This window comes from Triturus cristatus, chromosome 2_2 (genome assembly GCF_964204655.1).
Source record: "Triturus cristatus chromosome 2_2, aTriCri1.1, whole genome shotgun sequence".
Taxonomy (NCBI): Eukaryota; Metazoa; Chordata; class Amphibia; order Caudata; family Salamandridae; genus Triturus; species Triturus cristatus.
In genome coordinates, this window is record NC_140582.1 from 19,956,003 (window position 1) to 19,979,136 (window position 23,134).

Here is a 23,134-nt window from a genome sequence, read left to right on the forward strand (position 1 = left end):
ATGGCATTAACAAGATCAGGGCCTGACGTTTCATTTGTCCAGGATTCCGATATGAGGGCTAATTTGATGTTATAGTCTTCCATGAATAAAGCGCATTCTATACTATGCCTAATGAAAGACCTAGCGTTAAGAAGAAGACATTTCAGAGGCTCATGATCAAATAAACCGATCGTGCTACTGAGAATTTTGCCCTCTATAGTGCCAGAATTCTCCACAGTCCATGTGTTGTGACATTTGTGGCATTGCTCAACCCGCAATCCTCTGATACTGTCAGGGCTAACCCGAGTCCAGCTGGCCTTGCCCCCTTTCGGGTCCCAACTCCGCAGTTCCTCCCTGGAATAGCTTCTAACAATGGTTAAAGGAGGACCAGGGGAAGTGGCCCTAGGCCCGTACTTAGCGCGGACTGGCGCAGACGGGCTTGCCTTTGGCGCGCCTTTGGCGCACTGGCGGCGCGTTCGCGGCATCGTGGGATCTATGCCGAAATCTGTCGAACCACTGAAGCGCTAACCGCTAACAGTCAAAATGGCGGTGAGCTGTGAATAATTCCCCCTTCCGGTCCCGTGATAACACGGCTTGTGCAATAGATGAGCAGCAATATGTAAGGTGCAAGATCAGAAAAAAGTTATTGTGCAAATAGCAGTCAACAATTAAAATCAGGAATGCCAGGTAAGCTTAAAATGATAAAATTAATTAAGAAGAGTTTCAGCAAATCTCAAACACCGACCTGACGAGCATTCGACACAGCTTCGTCTTCGGTGGTAGCCTCCATGCCATAAGCGTGAGACTGTCCCTCAGTATCAGGCGGTGAGGATTGCCGACTGGATTGCTCAGGAGGTGCGGAAATTGGTGTAGACGGATTGGAGAAGCCCAAGAAAGTTCCATCAGACTGGAAACCAAACTTGCGACCTCCACACTGGTGTTATCCCCACCACCTCCGCTTGTTGATGGAGCACCTGGGTGGTGAGCCGTATTATCATGGCGAATGGGGGAAACGCATAGCCCTGCTCCGTCCCCCATTCCTGGAGACAGGCATCGGTCGCCTACGCCCTCGGATCTGGCTGCCAGTTGAAGTAGCGGGGAAGCTGGTGATCGAGGTGTGATGCAAACAAATCAATCGTGAAGGGGTCCCAGAGCGAGAGGAGGGATTGAAACATCGGCAGAAACAGTTTCCAAAGGCTTGAGTCCCAAAGTGACGGGATTGCCAATCGGCCTCCTGGCTGGCTGAACCAAGGAGGTGGTCTGCCGTCACCGAGATCAGATGTTCTAGGCAGAACTCCCAGAAATCCTTGACTAGGTCCGCTAGGGCCTTGGACAGAGTGCCACCCAGATGATTGATGTAACGGACTGCCGCCACATTTTCCATCTTGAGTGGGACGCAAGATTGTGCCCGTTCCATGTTCCAGGCAATTGATATAGAGTGACTGCACATCTGCAGACCAAACGCCGCCGATGTTTAACTCTCTACAACTGGCTCCCCAGCCTGAACTGCTGGCATCCGATTCGATTACCACGTCTGGGCGAGAGCTGAAAATGGCGAGCCCATTCCACCCTGCCATGTGGGACAGCCACCAGTTTGGCTCTGGCCTGGCCTCCTCGGAAAGTGGCACCTGTTGAGCATACTGTAGTAATGTCTATCCTTTCTATTACGGAATGTTTATATGTCGTCTCTAGAACTATGCATGTTGCTCAGTGCTGTAGAATGTATTTGCTTGACAGTTGGTTTTGGACTGCTGAGCCTGGTGGAGTCTCTGCCTTCTGGCTCCATGACCATATAGTTACTAATAAACCCATCAAATCCTGCTCTGGTTTCTGGCTCAGTTACTACAGAAAATTTGTCGTCTAGCTTTAGTACTACATGACCACACCCTGCGTGCAGCAACTTTCAGCTTATCATTCATGAGGCTACAACACCGGGTTACTCTTAAAAGAAGCAAGAAGTTTCTACTCGCTCCAAGGAAGGTAGAGGTTACTACTTCATCTTTACACCTACAGACTGATTGTAAATAGCGGTATCTCTCTACGAGTGGACTGGGTGGGAAATGGGAACTGCTACTTCTATGGTAGGGCTGGCGTTTCTTTTACTAACGCCAACCCACCCAGTCACGGTCTTTCTGCTTTAATCTCCAGCGTCCCGATTTGGCCTGGTTTAGCATGTCGCCTCATACTTTTGTTTTTCTCAGTCATTTGGGAATACGTTTTCTGACTCTCGCACTTACCCCTCGAGTCAGACAGCATCTTTCAAACTTACTCGCACCCGCAAGCATTCTATATCCTACCTGGCAATCGAGAACTTTGCAACCGAGGGCATTCTGTGCTCCAGTTCTTGGCTGCTTCTTCATCTCTGCGACGCCGCGCTGTGTCTCGGCATCTTCATCACGCCACGCACCGACAGCCATCTTTGTTTGGGATACTTCTATGGAAACTATCTCCAATGTTTGTGAGATGTGTTTGTCTTCGTTATTGAAGAAATTTCTGCTGTTGTGTGTCATGCGGTGACACACACACACACACACACACACACACACCCACCCCCCTCCACCGCCTTCCCCCTCTCCTTCCTTCTGTTTCTAACCTGGGAATGCATTGACTTCGTTATAGAAGATATTTCTACTGTCGTGTGCCAGGCAGTGAAACACACACCCTACTTCTAAGCTTTCGACGACACACATCATTTTTCTTCAACACTCAGTTTTCCAGGTACTCATTCCAGGTCATTATAACGTGTCACACGGTGATGCACACACCGTTTATTAATTTTCTTGGTTGTTACATGGTGACACACACACACCTGGTTCAATTAGTTTGTTTTGTTGTGTATCACACTGTGATACACACACATTTGCCATCTCATCAATAAGTTTTGTTTATTATTTTATTACTATGACCTTATAAAAAAAAATCATATATTTAATCTATATTTTGAGTTATTCATTTGTGTCACACTTTTTCTATTCAGTGTATTTGTCCTCTATGAACATCATGCAAGCTATCAACCCTCCTCCTGCATTCTTAGACACTCCTGGTGAACCTACTGTCCGATGGGAAATTTGGTATGATGCATTTGAAACTTACCTGGGAGCCATTGGAGCAACCAGATTTAGTGCTAACAGGAAAAAATGTCTTCTGCTGCACACGCTAGGGTTTGAAGGGAGGTCGATTTACAAACATTTAACTAATTTATCTGCGGAAGAGAGCGATGGCATAGATGAGTATCGTAAGACCGTTCTTAAGTTGGAGAGCAGATTTGACAAACAACCTAGTCTCATGGTGTTAAGGCACACGTTTTTCAAGAGAAAACAAACTGAGGAAGAAGATGTTGACTCTTGTATTTGAATCTTGAGGAGATTAGTAGTGGTCTGCAAATTTTGAAAATTTCAGGGATCAGCTCATAAGAGACCAGTTTGTTTGTCAATACAAAGACAAAAGCATTAGGCAAAACCTTTAAGTTTAGGTGATCCTACTCTTGATGAAACCATCAAAATTGCTAAGAGCATTGAGATATCCATGGTATCCTTGAAAGAACTGGATGACAAAATTAATGACTGGAACAATCAGAGTGTTAATGTTGTTTGTACTGGTAAATCGCAGGTCAAATCTAAGAATTTTGGTACCAAAGATTTTCCCAAATCTGTCAAGACTGAGGGTTTTAACTCTAATATCTGTTTTGGGTGTGGTAATTCCCCACACGGTAAGAATGGAAGGTGTCCTGCCATTAATGTCACGTGCAATTATTGCAAAAAGGTGGGACATTTCGCCAAGTTCTATCTTAAAGGAAGGAACTCCAAGTCCAAAAAGCCTGTGTGTGTGTGTGTGTGTGTGTGTGTGTGTGTGTTGATTTTGATTGTGAGAGTGACACTGATGTCATATCAGTGATTCGTGAAGAGCACGAATCTACCATGTGTGGTACAAATGAAAATGTTAATTCTCTTACTAAAAAGAAATGTACTTTCTCCTTTCTTGCAACCTTTCTGTGAAGTTGAGAGCGAAATCTCCTTGGAGGATGGTTTACTGTAGAGAGGTGACAAGCTTATTCCTCCCTCTGCAGTCAGATTGAACATCATGAAAAGAGGTCATGAAGGCATTCATGATGCCTTTTGGTGGCCGTGCATGGACGCTGAGATTGAGATCATGGTCCGTGAGTGTTGTGTTTGTGGTGCCGCCGACAAGAGCATGAAAGTGTTTACTCCTCCATTACTTCCAATTGAGTGTCCTAATGGTCCGTTGTTTAAAATTGCGGTTGACGTACAGGAACCCTATGATGTTTTGTGTGGACAGAAAAAGTATGTCATTGTTATTATGGATTATGCTTCCAAGTGACCTGAAATAATACTTGTCAATGAGGCTAATACTAAAGTCGATATTGACTTTCTCAAAGATGTGTTCATGAGGGAAGGATTTTCAGAAGTGATAATTTCTGACAATGGCAAACAATTTGTGAACAGTGAATTTCAGTTTTTCTTGCAATCTTCAGGTGGCAAACATGTAAGGAGCTCGCTCTATCATCCTCAAACAAATGGTCTTGTTGAGAGGATGAATCGTGTTGTTGGGGAGTGTGTCAAATGGGCTAGAGCTGGGAATCCTGGCGTAGGCCAAGCCCTCAACCAAATGATTTGGCTTTACAGGACCACGCCTCACTCCTCCACTAAGGTTGCACCTTTTGTGCTCATTATGGGAATGAAAGCAAATGCCACTTTTAGACCTGGATGGATGTCAAAAGTGTTGAAATCTGACTCTGATGTTGATAAATTGATGTCTATTGCTAAAGAGAATGTTTTTGAAACTCAATCTAAACAAAAAGAATGGTTTGACGCTAATAAAGGCGTTAAGTTGTCCTATCTTAACGTTGGTAACTTTGTCAAGATTAAGTCTTTAGTCTATGTAAAGAAAGGGGAAAGCAAGTTTTCCAAACCAGTCCGTGTTGTCAAAATTGGTCATAACTCTGTTCTATTTGAGGGTGGGCATTGGTGCAATGTGTCCAAAGTTGTTCCTTGTTCTAATGTTTCCCTAAACCCTGCCAATTTGTCTAATGTGGTTCAAAATTCGAAGGTTTCTGACACATTTATCTAACAAAGTTCTGCGCCTCCTGCTAATGTTAGTAGTGCCAGATCTCGTGCAAAACCTGCTCGCTTAAGGTAATTTCCTTCGTGTTTTTTTTGGTGTTTTTTTGTTTTGTTTGGGAAGAAGGGAAGGTGTGTAGTAATGTCTATCCTTTCTATTACGGAATGCCTTCTATGTCATCTTTAGAACTTTGCATGTTGCTCAGTGTTGTAGAATGTATTTGCTTGACTGTTAGTCTTGGGCTGCTGAGCCTGGTGGAGTCTCTGCCTTCTGGCTCCACGACCATGTAGTTACTAATAAACTCATAAAATCCTGCTCCAGTTTCCAGCTCATTTACTACACATACGTCAGTCCCAGATGCAGATGAGACACCTTGAGTCGTCGGAATGCCCGGAAGTGGAGGGGTCAAGAGAAGATGGCATGGATCGAAGACGATGAGAGCCCCACCACCCTGGCGGTATTGCGCAGGGAGGTTCGAGGTTTCGCCAACATCCTCCTGATTTCGTGTCTGATTTTTCGCAACCTTCCTGGACGGAAGATTTAACGTGGCTCCCACCAAATCTATGACAAACCCTAAAAAGGTGATCGTCTGAGAGGGTTCCAGGTTGAAATTTGTCTGGATGATGACAAAACCCTGGCCCTGTAGCAACTATACCGCGTACCTCCGCTGGAGTGAAAGACTGAGGAGATTGGTCCATGAATAACATATTGTCCAGTTACACAATCATCTGAAGGCCCCTTGCTCTCAGATGTTCTACCACTGGGTAAAGCACCTTGGTGAAACACCACGCAGCCGACTACAGTCCGAAGGGCAGCAAGGTGAGCTCGAAAGTTTGGTTCCACCATTGGAGCTGGAGAAAGCAGCGGTAAGATTGAGACCGTAGGATAAGCGCCTTGAGGTCCAGGCGAACCATCCAATCGTTGGGCCTCCGGAGATCCCCTCCATTTTGAAGTGGCATTAAACCACCCAATCGTTGAACTCCCTGAGGTTTATAACCGGGTGTTGACCCCCCATCCTGCTTCTGTACTAAGAAGAGATCGCTTAGAAACCCCCGGGGTGAGGTATGGTGTGGCAGATCGCTTCTTTGGCTATAAGTTCCTGGACCCCCTGATCTATAAGGGCGGCCTCATGTCCGGAGAAATGGAGGGGAAGGGAGGGGAAACCTGGACGGGAGACCCGTAGAACTCCACCTGAAACCCTTGCACGTTCTGAAGAACCCATGCATCTGAGGTGACCTCCTTCGAGGTGTCTAAGAAATGGCCCCCCCCCCTCCCCAACAGTAACATGAAACGATCAAGGTACTCAACATGGGAGTTTGCGGCTCCTCTGCCGTGAGGTCCATTGCGCTGTCCTCTGTGTCAGGAGTGACCCCTGGTAGGGTAGATTTTCCCCCCTATCCCCCCCCCCCCTCCCCCCGAAGCGTGACGAATCCTGCCGCTGTCCTCTCTGGGAGGATTGTCCTCTAATGGAGGCTGCCTGGTAGGAGCAGCCAGCTGAGCACCCCCCTGACACTGCCGGCCCCGTTGAAAACATGTGCGTTGAAGATGCGCTGCAGTGTGGATTGGGCCCTGTCCAGGGAATTGAGAGTGGACACAAACTCACGGAGTTCTTTGACAAAGGGATCGCCAAAAAGTCCTCTCTGTGCCACTTGTCCTGCCTCATATGTGGCTAGTTAGCCTAGCTTCGGGTCCAGTTTAATAAGTAAGGACCTGTGCCTCTCCGTTGAGGCTTTTGCGTCCTCTGCCAACTTAAGAATTTTAACTAACGGGCCAGTGATATCCAGCAATTTATTATAGCATGACCACCAAGAACGGTCAATGCCCTTCTTGGGGTCCTTGATATATTTGGACAGGAAGGTTGCCATATGGACATCAATCTAGGGTGTGGCTGCCACATTGCCCTCTAATGAAGGCCGAAGGCATTCTGGTCTGAGGCCGGAGTGAACCTCCTGATCCAGAGGTTTGCGCAGCCTCCCTGCCACATATTTGGCCACCTTATCACATGGAACCCACGCTGAAGAGCGGGGGTGTAGCAGCTCAGGACGTCAGGGCTTCCAGCGCTGTAATGGGGGTCAGGAGAGGGAAGAGAAGTGGAAGGGCGCCAAGATCGTTTGTGGTCCGACTCACCCTCCGATCCCGTAGGGGAATCCTCGGGAGGGAAGACATCCGGGACTTGGTCATCTGATGGTGTGGAAGCGGTCGGGACATCGACCAGTGGGGGGGGGGGGGGGGGGGGGGGGGGGGTTAGCACCTTTTTCAATCTACCAAGACGTCTAGATCCACCCCCTCAGAATGGGAGCTTTTGCACGGATTCTTGGGGGGTGGGCACTGGCCTGTTCTTGAGGTTTGGGGGCCGAAGGCCCTGGAGCATCTTCCCTCGGGCCGAGGGGTTGGAGGCACCTTTGTGCCAGGTCCATCAATCCCTTCTCCAGAGGGGCCATGGCGTCCGAGACCGCCTTGACGATGGAGGCATCTGCCGCATCACAGAAGTCATGGGTGACCAGGAAGTATTGGACCTGCTTGTCTTCCTCATAATAATCTCCGAAATCCTCCATCCTGGTAAGTAAACCAGGGCAGTATCCGCAACAAGGTTGGAAGAGCATAGGAAGGGTGGACACCCACCAAGTAAGAGGGATACAAGGTCTGGGAGACCCAAAGATAAAATGTTTTATTGGATTAATGCACACTATTGGCTATCCCCTAGTGGCAGTGGGAGCTCAGGGACCGGATTCAGTCCAATCTGGCAGGTATAGGAAAAAGGTACTAGGCCCAGGCAGACTCTGCACCCGAGTATAATCTGGGCAGGGTGCTAGATTAACGTGCTCACAGAAGCTTATTAATAATATGCGGCCTGGGCACGTCTGCCCCTTTTACTAGGGTCTTGGACATAAACCTACCCCGCAGGGTGTCTCGCTGAGGTGAAGCGCATCTGCCCCGATCTTGGAGGCGTGCCCTCTGGTGGCCAGAAGAACGCCAGGCATTCCAGCCCCATTGTGAGCACAAAAGTGGGCCTGCAAAGGAGCGACGTAGATGAAGTCTGCACCGCGTAAAGAAATAGCAAGAAAAAAAACAGGCAAATTTACAACCGCAACGAACACAACTGTATGTGCGGTGAGCTAGAATCCGTGTAATTAATCAAATAAGACACATCACTTCATGACAAAGATAAACCAAAAAGGCGGGGGGGGGGGGCGCCCCACACTTAACTCACGAGGCTGCAGCGGCAAAGAAAGAGGCAGTCCTTGGAAGAGAGACAACTCTGTTATGTCAAATGGAGGTCCCTGATTGGATGAACTTTCTGGTTCTAGAACTTTGTTGTTGTTTGGACTCATGGGAAATGTAGTCCAAGAGTTAAGTGCTCTGTTTTAAACATGGCTGCTGTGAAAAATAAAGAAGAAAGAATAGCTTAATCCTCGCCTCTGTGTCCTGACATAGAATTCTCAAGTCTTAGTGAGATCCAAGCACTTAATGTTAAAGACTTTATAATTAGGATAAGTTGAGAGATAACGTGCATAACTTGTGTTTAGATCTTGCAAGCGATATCTTTTAGTTTTGCCAAGCTTATGTAAACATGAAAAAAAGCTTTTAAAAAAAGTATTGAAAGAGGCGCTTTGACTCTATTCAAATGTTGATCTTCTTTACAAGCATTTGAATGTTCACCAGTTGTTTTATTCAACCTATGAAGTAATTCGAAGACTGATGGACATTTTTAACTCAAACCCTTTCCTGAATACAAGAGGAAGGGGCTTTGCAGGGTGTAACAAATAAGGAGTACTGTAGAAAGAGATTTCACTCTCTAAACTTCATGAGAGACCCCATTGCAAGAGGTTGGTATCACAAGTCAGAACTCGGAATGTGGGATTTATCCCTCGTTTTATGGTCTATACAAGACCCAGAATATAAAAAAATAAATTGGGGAATGGCCCAGAGATTCAGGTTTTCTGGAAGAGAATTAGGATTACAGGTGAGAAACTGTTACTGTACTTGTCCAGGGGCTCCTAATCAGTAGTCCTAAGCACTTAGCAGACTAGCAAGTCCATCTCATAAATAAGGAGGCAAGAAATTTTCTCTAGTGAAAGTATGAACAGATCTCCAAGTAGTGGCTTAACAGATTTCTGAAATCTGAATATTTCTAAGTAGGGCTATAGTAGCAGCTTTTCCCCGTGTGGAATGTTCTTCAGGTCTACCATATAGGGCCTTCATAGCTACCGTGTATGAAAGCAGTATATGTGAAACTATCCACCTACAAATGGATTGTTTTGATGAAGATAAGCCTGTTTTCACTGGACCATAATTTATGAAAAGATTGTCTTATATCTTTCATCTAGATAACATTTCAGAACTATTTTCTTGTCTAGAGAATGCAAAGATCTCATTGCTGGAGTTGGCAAATTAGGAAAGAATGTAGGCAACAAGATGATTTGATAAATGTGAAAGTCTGAAACCACCTTAAGAAGAAAATGGGATGTGTTCTTAATGCCTCTGTATTACTATGGAATACTGAGTAAGGTTCAGTAACACATAAAGCATGAATGCCTTGGAGTATATGTGCAGAGGTAATGGATAATAAGAAAGCTGCTTTCCATGTAAGATATTGTAAAGAGGCTTTGTGAATGGGTCAACAGGGGGTCCCATTACTTTAGATAGAACAAAGTTAAACCCCCAAAGAGGAGAAGGGGACTTAACAGGAGGAAATATCTTTCAAATACTCTCTAAGAAATCTTTATAGCTTTTCTAAAAAAATAAATAAAATAAAAAAAGGAGGCTTGTGGTGATCTCCTATTGTCAGTTATAGCCCCAAGGTCTACATTAATAGAAGACAATTGTAAACCAGACCTTGCCAGGTGAAGTATGTACGGCAGGACCACATCTTCTTAACACTAGGATGGATTGTGGCTGTTCTGAATGCACCAAAATGCAAAACCTCTTCCACTTAGAGGCCTATGAGTTTCGAACGGAAGGTCATTTAGCTTCTTGTAGAATGTTCATACAGTCTTGCGAAAAGCCTAGATGACCATCTTGCAGGAACTCGCAAGTCAGGCTGTTGAGATCAGTAATGGAAAGTTGGGATGTAGGGCCTGGCCTCCAAACTTGTACAAGAGATCCTATCTACTGCACGGCAGTCTCTTGTGTGATCTGCCTGAAAGGTGAAAGAGGTCCGTGAACCAACATTGGCAAGCACTTCAGGTACTATCATTATCATTCTGGTCTTGGATTGGCAGAACTTGATCAGAACTTTGTGTGAGTGGGGTTGGGGGGAAATGCGTTAAGAAATTCCTTTGACCAATCTATCAAAATGGCATTTCTCTTTGACCCTGATTGGTAGAATCTTGATGCGTAATCTTGGCATTTTCTGTTTCATGGATCTGCAAACCAATCTGTTTGTAGATAACTCTAGACTTGAAAAACCTCATGTATGACCTTGTCGTTTAGAACCCAGTCTACGTTTTCTTGAAATACTCGGCTGAGTGAGTCACTTGTGTATTTTGAACACCTGGAAAATCTCTTGCTATTAACCATTTCCATATGGCTTGAGAGTCGAGGGATAGTGGTCACGAGTGAGTTCCTTCCTGCTTGTTCAGATAATCCATTGTTGTTGTATTGTCGGTCTGAACAAGAAGTGACTTTGTTGTTATGGATGGTAGAAAAGACTTAAAAGCCAGATAAACCGCTTTGAGGCCTAGAAGGTTGATATTCCGTGCCTGATAATATTCCTTGGGTTTTTAAGTATCCCATGTGAACTCCTCGTTCTTGGATAGCTGCATCTGTGACTAGAGTTTGAACTAGATGATTCTGATGGAACGATACCCCTCACAGAAAATTATTTGGTCATATTCACCATGGAAGAGATTGGATTGCAGATAGTGAGGGAGTCCGTTTCTTTCCCCAGTGGTCCGAGAACTGGTTCTTCTGGTCCTCTATGCATTGCTGTAAAGGCCTTGTGTAAAGTCTGGTATGTAGAACCAGGAAAATGCAAGAGGCGATCGATCCCAGTAAGGATGAAATCTGCTGTGTCATTGGATGAAGAGTTTTTGACACGACATGGATTAATGATGATCTCTCCTCTTAAGAGAACACTTTTGCAAACTGGGTATCTAGCATCCCTCGAAAGCATTGTATTTTTTGCACTGGATGAGTTGTAGATTTTCTCAAGTTCACCTGAAAACCCAAGGTTTTGAGGCATATTTGAAAATGTTTCTATGTCTCCTCTGAAGATGTGCCTTTTTAGGTCTCACCTAGCGATGCAGTGCGAAAGCGCTGCTCGCGTAGGCGAGATCTATTGTTGCCGACTTGCTTTGCGATGCCGGACAGGATAGGTGCACGCGCCCAGAAGACAGGACATGTGGACGCGTACGGCTGAAGACGTAAGCATAAAACAGCAGGCGTGCGAGGACAGGAGATGTTCACGTGCGTAGGGCTCTGCTCGCTCCCTCTCTCCATCCCTGTCTGCGTGCACAAAGGACAGGAGATATGCACGCGTGCTCGCGCAACACCGACAGCTTATTTAAAATGCGCCTCGGTGTGCTCCTGCTGCCACCTCCCTCGGGCCAAGCCTCGTTATTCAGTGTGCGCGCTCGCACAATGCCGACAGCTTTTTCTTTTTTGGATCCATTTCACAGGGAAGCAAATAAACAGAAGGAGGAAAGTGAAGGTAATACCTGTTTATCGTAAACACAGATTTGTGCACATCTCCTTGTGTACGGCTCGCGGCTTCACAGCAGATCATAACCGGCAGCGTACGCATCCAGACAGGAGATGTGCACGCCTATGGTGTGCAGGCACGGCGCGCTTATGTCAGCTGCTTCCATCGCTCGCACGCATACAGCGGCGGCAGTTCTTAAACTATTAAGCACTGCAATAGTTCCTCTTGGGAACAGCCATACACTTTACAGCAGAGCAGCTGTACTTTTCATGATCGAGTGCTGGCAGTCTCAGTAAAGGAGGCCAATGACTGGATGTGCACAGAGTACTCTACTGAGTAGGCAGGGTGACTGACTGAACGGCGGTGCGCATGGAATACTCTTCACAGCTTCTCTCTGGTAGGTCCAACAAGCTATGCCACTGCCTGAGCCGCAGAGGTCTCTGAAATATCCTGCACAGGGTGGTTAGCATCATTCGCACCTATACTCAAACGAGGAGTGGTTCCTGCATCCCTCGCTATGATGCCCAACATTCCTAGGCTGGGTTTTGGTGTAGAGTGATTGTGCCGACATCCAGGGCCGGTATATGGCCTCTTTCAGCACTCCACACCTGCCTGGAAACTGGTGAGAAAAAGGCTCAAATTCCTTCCTAACGAGGCTGAGCAGTTAAATCCATGCATCCTCTAATTCTGCTGCCTCACCAGATTAACCGCCATGCAAACCGATGCTTTTCAATGGGTACACAAGGTTTTACTTTGGGCCAGCTCAGTAGCAGGTTGGTTTCTGCAAGAGGCCTTCCTTACACCTCCGGACTATGCAAACTCTCTCTCTCCTTCACTGCAAGTCTCACACCGGAATGGGAAGCTAGCATTGTGCACTAAATTGAGAGCTTGGTACACAAATACCATTGTTTGTGAGTGTAAATGTAAGTCCGTGATTTACAAAATGAACTTGCGTTCGTGAATTGACACACCGATTTGTGGGAGACCCAGACAACCTGGGAATGCTCCTGGGAAGCTTTGACACTGCTAGCTGCCCAGGAACACTCCTGGAATTCTCTGAGAATTCCCAAAAGGACCCAACTTCAAGCAAATCATGAGTGTGCACGCTCAAGTGCAAATTGCTGTCTCTGCAGCCCCGACTTCTATCCATCAGGCCTTAAGATTATTTTTCTATCAATTATTTTCTGTGCATTATTTTTCCAAATAATTAGTTTGACTCTAAGTCGAAGTGGGGGAGGGTGGGTGTTTATGAGAAAAGCAAATGGGCGAGAGAAAGAGCAGCTTGGAGTCTGGTGGGGTGGGTCGGACAGATAGGCAAATAAGCAACATGGAGCTTGGAGTGAGGGAAGCAACCTGGGGTGGGGGGTGAGGGGCATACGGAGGCAAGCGCATAACAGATAGTGGGTGAAGCTCATGGGGAAGAGAGCAACACAGAGTGGGAAGGAGAAGCACACTAGGGAGACAGCTAAAAAACAAATGCGCTCTCAATGAGTGCTTAAGACAAAGGAAAACAAGCATTTGCAATGCAATAGGTCTCGCATTTAAAGCTGGTTTAAGCAATTGGCATTGTTAATGACCATGCCTTTACCCGTCCCAGCATATCCGCTGTTGTCAAGGCAGCCAGAGCCTGTATCATGCGAGTTCACCGCATGTCCAAGGGAGCACCATTGTACTCGCCATTACTACCGTTGACCGGCCTCCCTAGGGGACGTGGGTTCTACTCCGCGGGAGAGCTTAGACTCTGGACCGAATTCCAACTCCTGGAAACAGAGGCCCTGTTCTCCGATGGCCAATTGATCCCGTTCGCAGACCTAGTCGAAGAAACCGGGCTTCCAGCCGGCCAATTCCTGTTGCATAGGCAGCTGATAGCGGACTGTGAGCGGACCTGGAACCTCTGGAACGGGGAACCCAATACTCATCCGGTGCTGCACACACTATTACGCATGGTGGCGGGCAGACATCACATCACATGGATCTACAAATCCATTATGGAACTCGCACAGGTACCACTAACCCGCTTATGGCTCAGCTGGGAGGAGGATTTCGGGCGTGCCCTTCACGATCGTGAATGGCGGCTGGCCCTAGAACACCACAAAAAAGTGTCCCGCAATCAGAGGTTCAAAAACTTCCAGTTCAACATATCACACCGGTGCGGCTTAAACGCTTCTACCCGACAACCCATTTTGATTGCCCTCGATGTCACACCCCGGAAGCCACATTTGCTCATATGTTTTGGTCATGCCCAGTGATACAAACACTCTGGACGGCGGTGCACACCACCATGCAGACCGTCCAGGTCTCACAGACGTCCATACATGGGAGGCATGTGCCCTAGGCATTTTTAAGCACAACAAGCGAAAGAAAGTGGAGACCAAATTTGCCCTACTAGCCGTGCTGTTGGCCAAGCGCAGTGTGGCAATGCATTGGCGAGCGGCAGAGGGGCCACCAATAGCTGCATGGTGGGGGGCGGTGCAGAAGTGGGCCGTGGCCGAGGAAGATCTTATTTGACAGAAGGAGGCTTGTGGTCTGCGACGGCGACCTATCTCATTAGAATGGGCAACACTCCTACAAGACTTTCGACTAGCGCACATGAACGACATAGAGCACGCGCAAAACCCCCAGACGGCACCAGCTTCACCTGCATCCCAGTCCCCGCACACGACTGGTCTTTCATCCCCCACCCCTTCCCTTCCTCCAAGCGACGACTACTCACCCGGGGCGTCCCCCCGGACTCATGGCATTGACCGGGAGTAGGTAAAATGCACTACGCTAGCGTACTGATCTGGGACCCCTCTACACGGCCCCCTGCCTTCTGCAACCCGTGCCCCCCCCACGACCCCGTAGTTCCCGAGTTGCATACCCCCAAGTTTAGTTTGAAAACTGGATTATCCATGCATGATACCCCACACAGGGGTTTAGGTTCAGAGATGAGCATACGGGTTAGAGAACGATGGCAATTCTGATACTACCAGCCGCCCAATGCCTTCCGGCACCTCCGGCAGGAGGGATACCCCTCTTACACCAACGAATCCACTATGTGACGGCTTCCCCCGCTGCCCGTGTCATATTGCTGATATTGAAATTTGTACTACTGCAATGATTAAGCTGATTACTGCATGACTTGTAACATGCTAAATAAAATCCAATAAAAAGGTTTATCAAAAAACAAAATAAGTAAATGACAATACCTTTTATTTATACTTTGAAAACCAAAGCATTAATAAAGGGCATTGTCATTTATAATGTCAATAGCTCAAACTGCATAAATGCAAGACCTATTGCATTGCAAATGCTTGTTATTAGAGAAGGCTAGACAAAAATCTTTTGTTTCCTTAGAAGATCTGTGATGACTACAATATATTTTGCAAATGTTTGAGGAGTTCATTTTAGTCAGAAAGGTTGGACTTTGTATGTGATATTTGGAGCCTACTAGGAACTGAAGAAACTTTTGATGCTTTATTCTCGGTATGTGGAAGTGGGCATCTTGACGGTCTATTGCACACATCCAATTGAGGATAGATGTGGTGTAATGCCAAAATCCAGATTTTTTTTTTTTATGTACTTGTTTAGCACTCAAAGATTGAGAATAGGTCTGAATTCTTCTTTTGCTCCTTTTTTAACCAGAAAGTATTGGGAACAAATTCCCAATAACCTTTGGTGGTGAGGAACATCCTCTACCTTGTTTTTGTGCAGTAAACTGTTGACTCCTTCCTCCGCAGACCTTTGTGATAAGCCATTCTGAACAATGTTCAAGAACAATTGGACTGCTTTTATGAAATGCCACTCCTCCAGAAGCTTCCTCCTATAGGGTCAGACCCTCTGTGGAAAGGGTGCCTGTCTGGTGCGTGCGCTGACACGATCTGTCTAAGGTGTTGTCTAGAACCAGGTTTAGATCCCCCACCCACCCCCCACCCCCACCCCCGAGCAGAATGTGGTGATCGGATGTGGCTGAAGTTAAAGCCAAGTCTGGCCTCACAAAGCTCCAAACAAAGGACGGCGTTATCCTAGGCCGTGTAGTGACGGACTGGTCAGCATTCTAGTGTTCAGCATGTTGTAAAACACACTGAACACCCACCCACCATAGGCGTCACGAGTCAGGTGACCCTGGCAATAAAAGGGGCCGAGCACATGTGCTCTGGGCCAATTATCCAACCATCATCTGAGTGTCTGTGTCCATCACTTTCACTTGCATGTGGGCCTAGGGCCCCATCATTACAGGCCGCAAATGCAGCAGCAAACAGGCCCGCACCAGCACACCCCCAACAGGAGCAGCAGCAGGAGCAGCAGCACCCAGCAGAAACAGCACACGGAAGCTGGCCTCCTCTCCGCGAGCTGGGGGTGGGACCATGGTCCGCACTGGGGGACTAGGGAGCGCGGAAGCTGCAGGTCTCCAAGCAACCCAATGCCCCCTTGATGTCTCCTGTCGCTGCTCTCCACCGCCTCTCTCCCCTGCCGAATCACGCCAATGATAAGCGGATTGGGGGCCGGGTTGATAGATTGATGGGCCTGTAACCGCGAAGCAAGGCTAGGCAGTGGTCCGCGGTCTGTGACTGAGCTGTGAACTGCTGCGAGCATGGCAGTGTTAGGAAAATTCAGGGAGTATTGTTCGAGCTGCCAGTGCTTGGAGGATTTAGCATGGCAGGGGCTGATGCCTATTCCTCTATGTAGCGGTCTAGTTGTTGTCGCGTCACGTTGACGTGACGTAGGCGGCCATGTTGGCGCCGGGGTGCGCGCGCGGGCATTAGCGCGCCGAGATCTGAGAGAAAGGAGAGTGCCGGCCGGCGCTCCTCGGAATAACTACTTGTGTACACTAAATAAAGATAGCGGTAAAATCACACGTGCCTCGAGTGATTACTAACAACATTACAGTGGCGACGAGGACGGGACGGAGACCAGACCGACACGGGAGCACAGGAGAGGGCAACACTCCACGTGGCCCCCACGAGGCGAAGGAAGACACGCAAGCAGGTCAGCAGGCCCAAAACGGAACACCGGACAGGCCTGCCTGGAGCGGTGGAGTCACGGGGAACGTCTTAGTCAACCACGTGGGACGACCCAAGGTACGGAGCAACCGAGGAGCGTGGCAGTGCCACAGAACAGCACACGAGCTGCATATAGGCCACAGGGACGACGCTATCCACAAACGCCAAGAGCACACGCGCCACCTTCACACGTAACCACGTGCAGAGAGCGCTGCGCTGGCTACCAAAGAGGAGGAAGTGGGGTCCAGTGACAAGAGCCCCCAGAGAATCAAGCACACAGGAAACAACGACAACACCCCAGGCAGCCCCCCGAGCAAAGCCGCCGACGGAACGAGCACCAAGGAAGTGAAGATGAGCACCCCGGCAGGGTATGCGATCGCACCCGTGCAATTCCTAACGAAACCCGGAGACCCACTGATGAAATGGGAGGACTGGAAGGAATATATAGACAATTTCATAGGGGTCTTGGAGGACGAAAATGAAGAGAAATTCACTCCTCAGAGGAAAAAACGCATCCTGCTACTAAATCTGGGGCCAGAAGGACTGAGAATATACAAGAGTCTAGTACCAACGAAGAGAGAAGACACAGACGACGATGTGTATGCGCACGCAGTGGAGGACTTAGATGAGCGATACCGCCCCACCATCTGTGTCTCAGTGGATAGATATAACTTCCAGCAAAGGAAACAAAAGGTGGGGGAATCCATCGAAGAGTATGTAGCGGCGCTGAGGAAGCTAGCAGCCCCGTGTAAGTACGCACTGTGGGAAGATGAATTCATAAAAGACCAGGTGATCATGCACACCACCAGTGCAAATGTGCAAGACAAGTTGTGGGCGAGTGGGGACACCACACTCAAAGAAGTAATGGTCATAGTGAAGAGGGCAGAACTCTCGAAGAGGTGCGCCGATGCTGCCAGAAAAGAGACGGTCACCCCAACCATGGTGAACAGGATACAGGAGGGAGATCACCGCAGGGACCAGAAAAACAAACTACCCATAGCCAAAGGGACCAGCAGATGGCAAGGGAAACAAACGGACAGTGAGAACAAGAAAACGTGCTACAGGTGTGGAAGTTGGTCCCACGAAGCCCACGACAGACGTTGCCCGGCATTCCGAGCCAAATGCCTGCACTGCGGCATCATGGGTCACTATGAGAAGGTGTGTCGGAAGAAACAACAGAAAGGAGTGGTGAAATATGTTGACCAAAGCGCGAAAGACCTGGAAGAAGCCACGGAGGAAGAGGTGGTCACCGTCTTATGTATATACGATCAGGTATTGAGCGTAGACGACAAGAGGTCAACCAAACCAGTCCTAGAGATGTCCATGGGTGGCATCACCATTTCAGTAGTGGCAGACACCGGATCCCCATTTACCATTATACAGAGAGCAGTGTGGGAAGAACATTTCCAAACCAAGTTGGGCCCTGATCTGGAGAAACTAGACATACGACCAGTAACCTATAATGGGGATCGCATTCCCATGCTAGGCTTCCGACGTCTACTGTTCGAGTTCAGAGGCCGATCAGCGTGGTGCAAACTGTATGTGGCCGAGAAAGGACCCTCTGTCCTAGGATGGTTAGACCAGGGCGACCTAGGCATAAAACTCGACCCAGGAGGGAAGGAACAAATTCTGCTCACAGAACAGGAGGAATGGCCGGACATGAACAGATGGAAGAAGAACTACCCAAAAGTGTTTGGGGGCACCGTAGGGAAAATGGAGAAATTTCAACATAAAATAGTGCTTAAGGAAGGAGCCACACCAATAGCACATAAAGTGAGGAATGTGCCCATTGCGGTAAGGGAAGCCGTCCAGACAGAACTCCAAGATCTGGAGAAGAAGGGCATCATAGAACCCATTACCTGCGCCGAATGGCTGGCGCCCTTGGTGGTCGTGATGAAACCCAACGGGAAGGTCAGGCTCTGTGTGGACCTGAGAGAACTCAATAAGAACATAGTGGTGGAGAAATTTCCCCTTCCCAGGATAGAGGAGATGTTGGCAAAAACCAGAGGAGTTCAGTGGTACTCCACCATTGACCTTACATCAGCTTACCACCAGGTAGCTCTACGCCCGGACAGCAAAAGCCTAACATCGTTCATCACCCCGTTTGGGTGCTACAGATTTTGTCGCATGCCGTTCGGGCTAGCCTCGGCGGCAGCCGTATTTCAGAAGATGATGCACCAATTGTTCAGAGACTGCAAAGGTGTACAGTACTTCCAGGACGATATCTTAGTGATGGGGAGAGATAGGAGGGATCATGACCGGAAACTAGAGGAAGTACTACGAACACTGGAAGCCAAAGGGCTCACGGCAGAATGGTCGAAATGTCGGTTGGGACTGCAATCGGTAACCTATTTAGGCCATGAAATAGGGCGACAGGGGATCACACCCAAGACGGAGAACGTGAAAGCCATTGTTGAAGCACCGCCCCCCAAGAACAAGGAGGAAGTCAGATCGTTCCTGGGGATGGCGGAGTACTATAGCAAGTTCGTGGTACATTTCGCATCCAGGACCTACAACATGAGGAGACTGACCAGAGAGAGCACGGTGTTCCAGTGGACACCGGAAGCCCAAGCGGAATTTGAAGTCATCAAAAAGGGAATCATGGAAGCCATACCACTCAAGGGGTACGACCCACAAGGCGCCACCATACTCATCACCGACGCCAGCGACAAGGGGTTAGGCGCTGTACTCATGCAAGACCGAGGAAGAGGGGACACGGAGACGATCAGTTTCGCCTCCAGAGCATTGACGGAGACAGAAGGCAAGTACAGCGTCATCGAGAAGGAGATGTTAGCGGTAGTGTGGGCCATGACGAGGTTCCGGCAGTTCCTATGGGGTACCCGATTTCTGCTCAAGACGGACCACAAGCCGTTAGTGAAGGTATTAACATCGTGCGGGCACGCCAGCGCCACACCCCGGATATCGAAGATGTCCTTAAAACTGTTGGAATTCAGATATGATGTGGAGTACATCCCTGGAAACAAGAACCGAGTGGCGGACTACTTGAGTCGAGCGGCGGCCATGGAGCCGGGAGAAGAAGACCCAGCGGACAGAGGAGAGATGGTAGCTCTCATAGAGGACCAAGAAAGGATAATCAGCATACAAGAGTGGACCGAAGCCTATGGAGAAGATTCTGACCTTATGGAAGTAAAAGCGCACATCACACAAGGGTGGCCGGATAAGAAAAAGGTGAAAGCCAACCTCAAACCATTTTATGACGTGAAAGAAGAGCTGACTGTAGGAGACAAGGGCATATTCATCTACCGGGGAGACAGAGTAATCCCCCCCACGAGCCTCATCAACAAGCTGCTGGACTTATTACACGAAGGCCACCTTGGCATAGGGAAACTCAAGGCCAGGTCGAAACAGAACTACTGGTGGCCAGGTATGGACATGAGAGCAGAGAGGCATGTCAGAGAGTGTCCCCAATGTCAAGGGGCCGACAAAACATTGAGACCATTACGTCCAGCACTTGGAAAATTCGACACTCCCTCAAACCCGTGGAAAGAGTTGTCAATAGACATTCTAGGACCGGTGCTGGATGACCAGAGCATACAGAAGTATGTGTGTGTCCTCATCGACCGTTATTCCAAATGGCCAGAAATAAAAGTGAGCGAGTCCATGGACACGGAGAACATCCTGGAGTTTCTATCAGAGACATTCACCCGAGAAGGAATTCCCAAGTCCATCTTAAGTGACAACGGACCACAGTTCACATCAGAAAGATGGAAACAATTCATGGAGAGAAATGGCATCTCTGTAAAGCACACGGCCATATACCATCCGGCAGGTAACGGTCTGGTGGAACGATTTAACAGAGTGGTGATGGGGGCCATACAAGCGGCCATCACCTGTAATAAAGACTGGAAGAAAGCGTTGGAGAACATGGTATGGGCCTACAGAATAACGCCCACAAGCACGGGGTACAGCCCGTTTCAAATATTGAGAGGACGAGAACCCTTCACGCACGACAACAGAATCTGGAAGGAGAAGGTGGTGACCAGCGAATGGTCTCCGGCGGTAGTAAGAGCAAATCTGGAGAGAGCACAAGCCATCTACACCAATAACTACAATAAGAGGAGGAATGTGAAGGACACTCATTTAGAGAGAGGAGAATGGGTGAGAGTAAAGCTGGCTACCCTACAAAGAAAAGGAGACAGCAAGTACAGCAAGCCGATGCAGGTTAAGGAAGTTTATGATCGAGCGGCCCTGCTCAGTGATGGGAACGTGTGGTCGCAGGACCGCATGGCCCGGTGCAACAAGATATTGAGATGGGAACAGTGGTGTCCGGAAAGTGAAGACACGGAAGACGTGGATGAAGAGAATAAGGTGGGCGGAAGTGGAAAAATGGAAGAAGCAGGTGCAGGAGAGGAGCAAGAGGGTGAGTTAGGGGGTGAGACCCCAGTGGTAGAGATGGACAGGCCGAGAGGCAATATGAACAGCGAAGGAGCGATGAATGGAGGAACAGAAATCGAGGAAACGCAGAGCCAAGGGGCTCGAGGGAACATTGGTAAGGTGACCAGGAGCGGAAGACAAGTTGTAAGGCCTTCCAGGTTCCAAGACTTTGAACTGGACTGCGAACTGTAAGTGACTGATCTTTGGTTTGGTAAAAAGGGGGAGATATGTAGCGGTCTAGTTGTTGTCGCGTCACGTTGACGTGACGTAGGCGGCCATGTTGGCGCCGGGGTGCGCGCGCGGGCATTAGCGCGCCGAGATCTGAGAGAAAGGAGAGTGCCGGCCGGCGCTCCTCGGAATAACTACTTGTGTACACTAAATAAAGATAGCGGTAAAATCACACGTGCCTCGAGTGATTACTAACAACATTACACTCGCTCCCCCAGGCTCATGGGGCGCCACTCCAGCAGTTCACACTCCCCTCCGTATGCGCGTGTGAAGTACTGCGGCATCAGCAATGTGCATGCTTAGGGAGAGAAAAGGTGTTCCGCCGTTATATTTTTCTGTCCCTCGTGTAGGGTTCACTGCTCGATCTCCTGCCGGCCAGTAGTCCCCAATGCGATGTGGGTGCAGCGCCCCAGCCCCACCCTTAACTGTATTATACCCTCCCACGAAGGTGGGGGGCGGCGGGGGGGGGGGCTTGCTACCAGCCACAGCTCCCTTGCATGTCTCACCCACCTTTCAGGTGCAGTAACTGCTCTTTCCCGCCTCAACCGAGACTCATGGAGGGCAGTCGCACCACTATATCACTGTTGGGGGCACTTTTCAGTACAGGCCAATATTCTGTCTGGGCAAGGGCCTACAGGCGCAGCGCCCGCTCTCTGCAGGCTTCGTTCTCCGAGGTCGGGGGGGTGGTTTGCCTGCACTATATGGCTTATTATCTTTGTTTGTTTTCCCCCCTGGGCTGTGGTTGATTCCTCCTCACCTCCTGTGTAGTGGGGACTCTTGAAGCTCCGGCCCGAACTCCCAGGCCGATGTGGTCTCTGTGAAAAGATGCTTACTATCTTTTAACTTTTGTATTATGCAATTAATTAATTGCTTTATGATTGATCTAATCGAAATCTGATATTTACGTTTTTTTTCTTTGTTATACAAAGAAAATTGGCTGATCATCTTTTTTTCTACCCTTCACCTGATTTCAGACCTTGCGTCTTTGCATCTTGTATCAATTCGTCTATTTTCTTCAGAACATTTTTCACTCTTTAAATTTATTTGGTGTTGCTTCCCTTTTAAACCTGCAAGAAAATAAATATGTAAGCCAGATATATGATGCTTTGTGAATGCAGGGATTATGCAGCATAATAATTAGAAATCTAGACAACCGTAGCAACGGATTATGTGAGATAATGTGGTTTTCTAGACTGAATTTTATATTTCTCTCCCTTTTTTCAAAAGAGTCACAAAGAAGGGATCAAATACTGTGAAGGCTGTGGAGGTCAGGCTTTCTAAAGAAGAACTGGAGTTGAAGCGACAAGATCAAAGCCGGCATAAGCCATTTGGCTTGACAGCATGGGAACCCACTGATGATGTATATGTCAATAAATACTATCGATGGCCCATCTACGAAATAGAGAATGCTGTTGAAATGTTGAAAAAGTTTCAGCAGTTGGACTTCACTTACCCAAAACAGCCTGTGTACGTTGACCTGCAATTGGATACAAGCCTCGACAAAAAGGTGGGTTTATATTGGTTGAACAACCAGATTAAAGCAATACATTTGTTGATGGATTAGATACAACCACACCATCGTGGACATCTTGTTACTCCTTCCCTATCTGGCAACTTTACTAGTCCACATGCGCTATTTTTTAACATACTTTATTGGTTTTCCAATTATATTCGCCATACTTGGCAGTAACAAAAAGCCCGTACATTAGATTCTGTCCAGCGTGATATCATACAGTTACAAGTGACAATGCTCAGCAATGAAGTACTGGGTCATCATAGAATCTTATGTCGTACATGTACTTAATATTTTACCTTAATTTCGCAGATA

General features: G+C 48.0%; 1 protein-coding gene across 1 annotated transcript in view; it reads left to right on the top strand.

Annotated features, from left to right (window-relative positions):
• MRPL1 (mitochondrial ribosomal protein L1) overlaps positions 1 to 23,134 on the top strand; it is a 423,200-nt gene that overhangs the window by 47,463 nt on the left and 352,603 nt on the right. Inside the window, exon 3 of the mRNA XM_085640944.1 lies at positions 22,534 to 22,813. Within this exon, the coding sequence (XP_085497070.1) occupies positions 22,534 to 22,813 (280 nt within the window). The remainder of the gene's footprint in view (positions 1 to 22,533; positions 22,814 to 23,134) is intronic.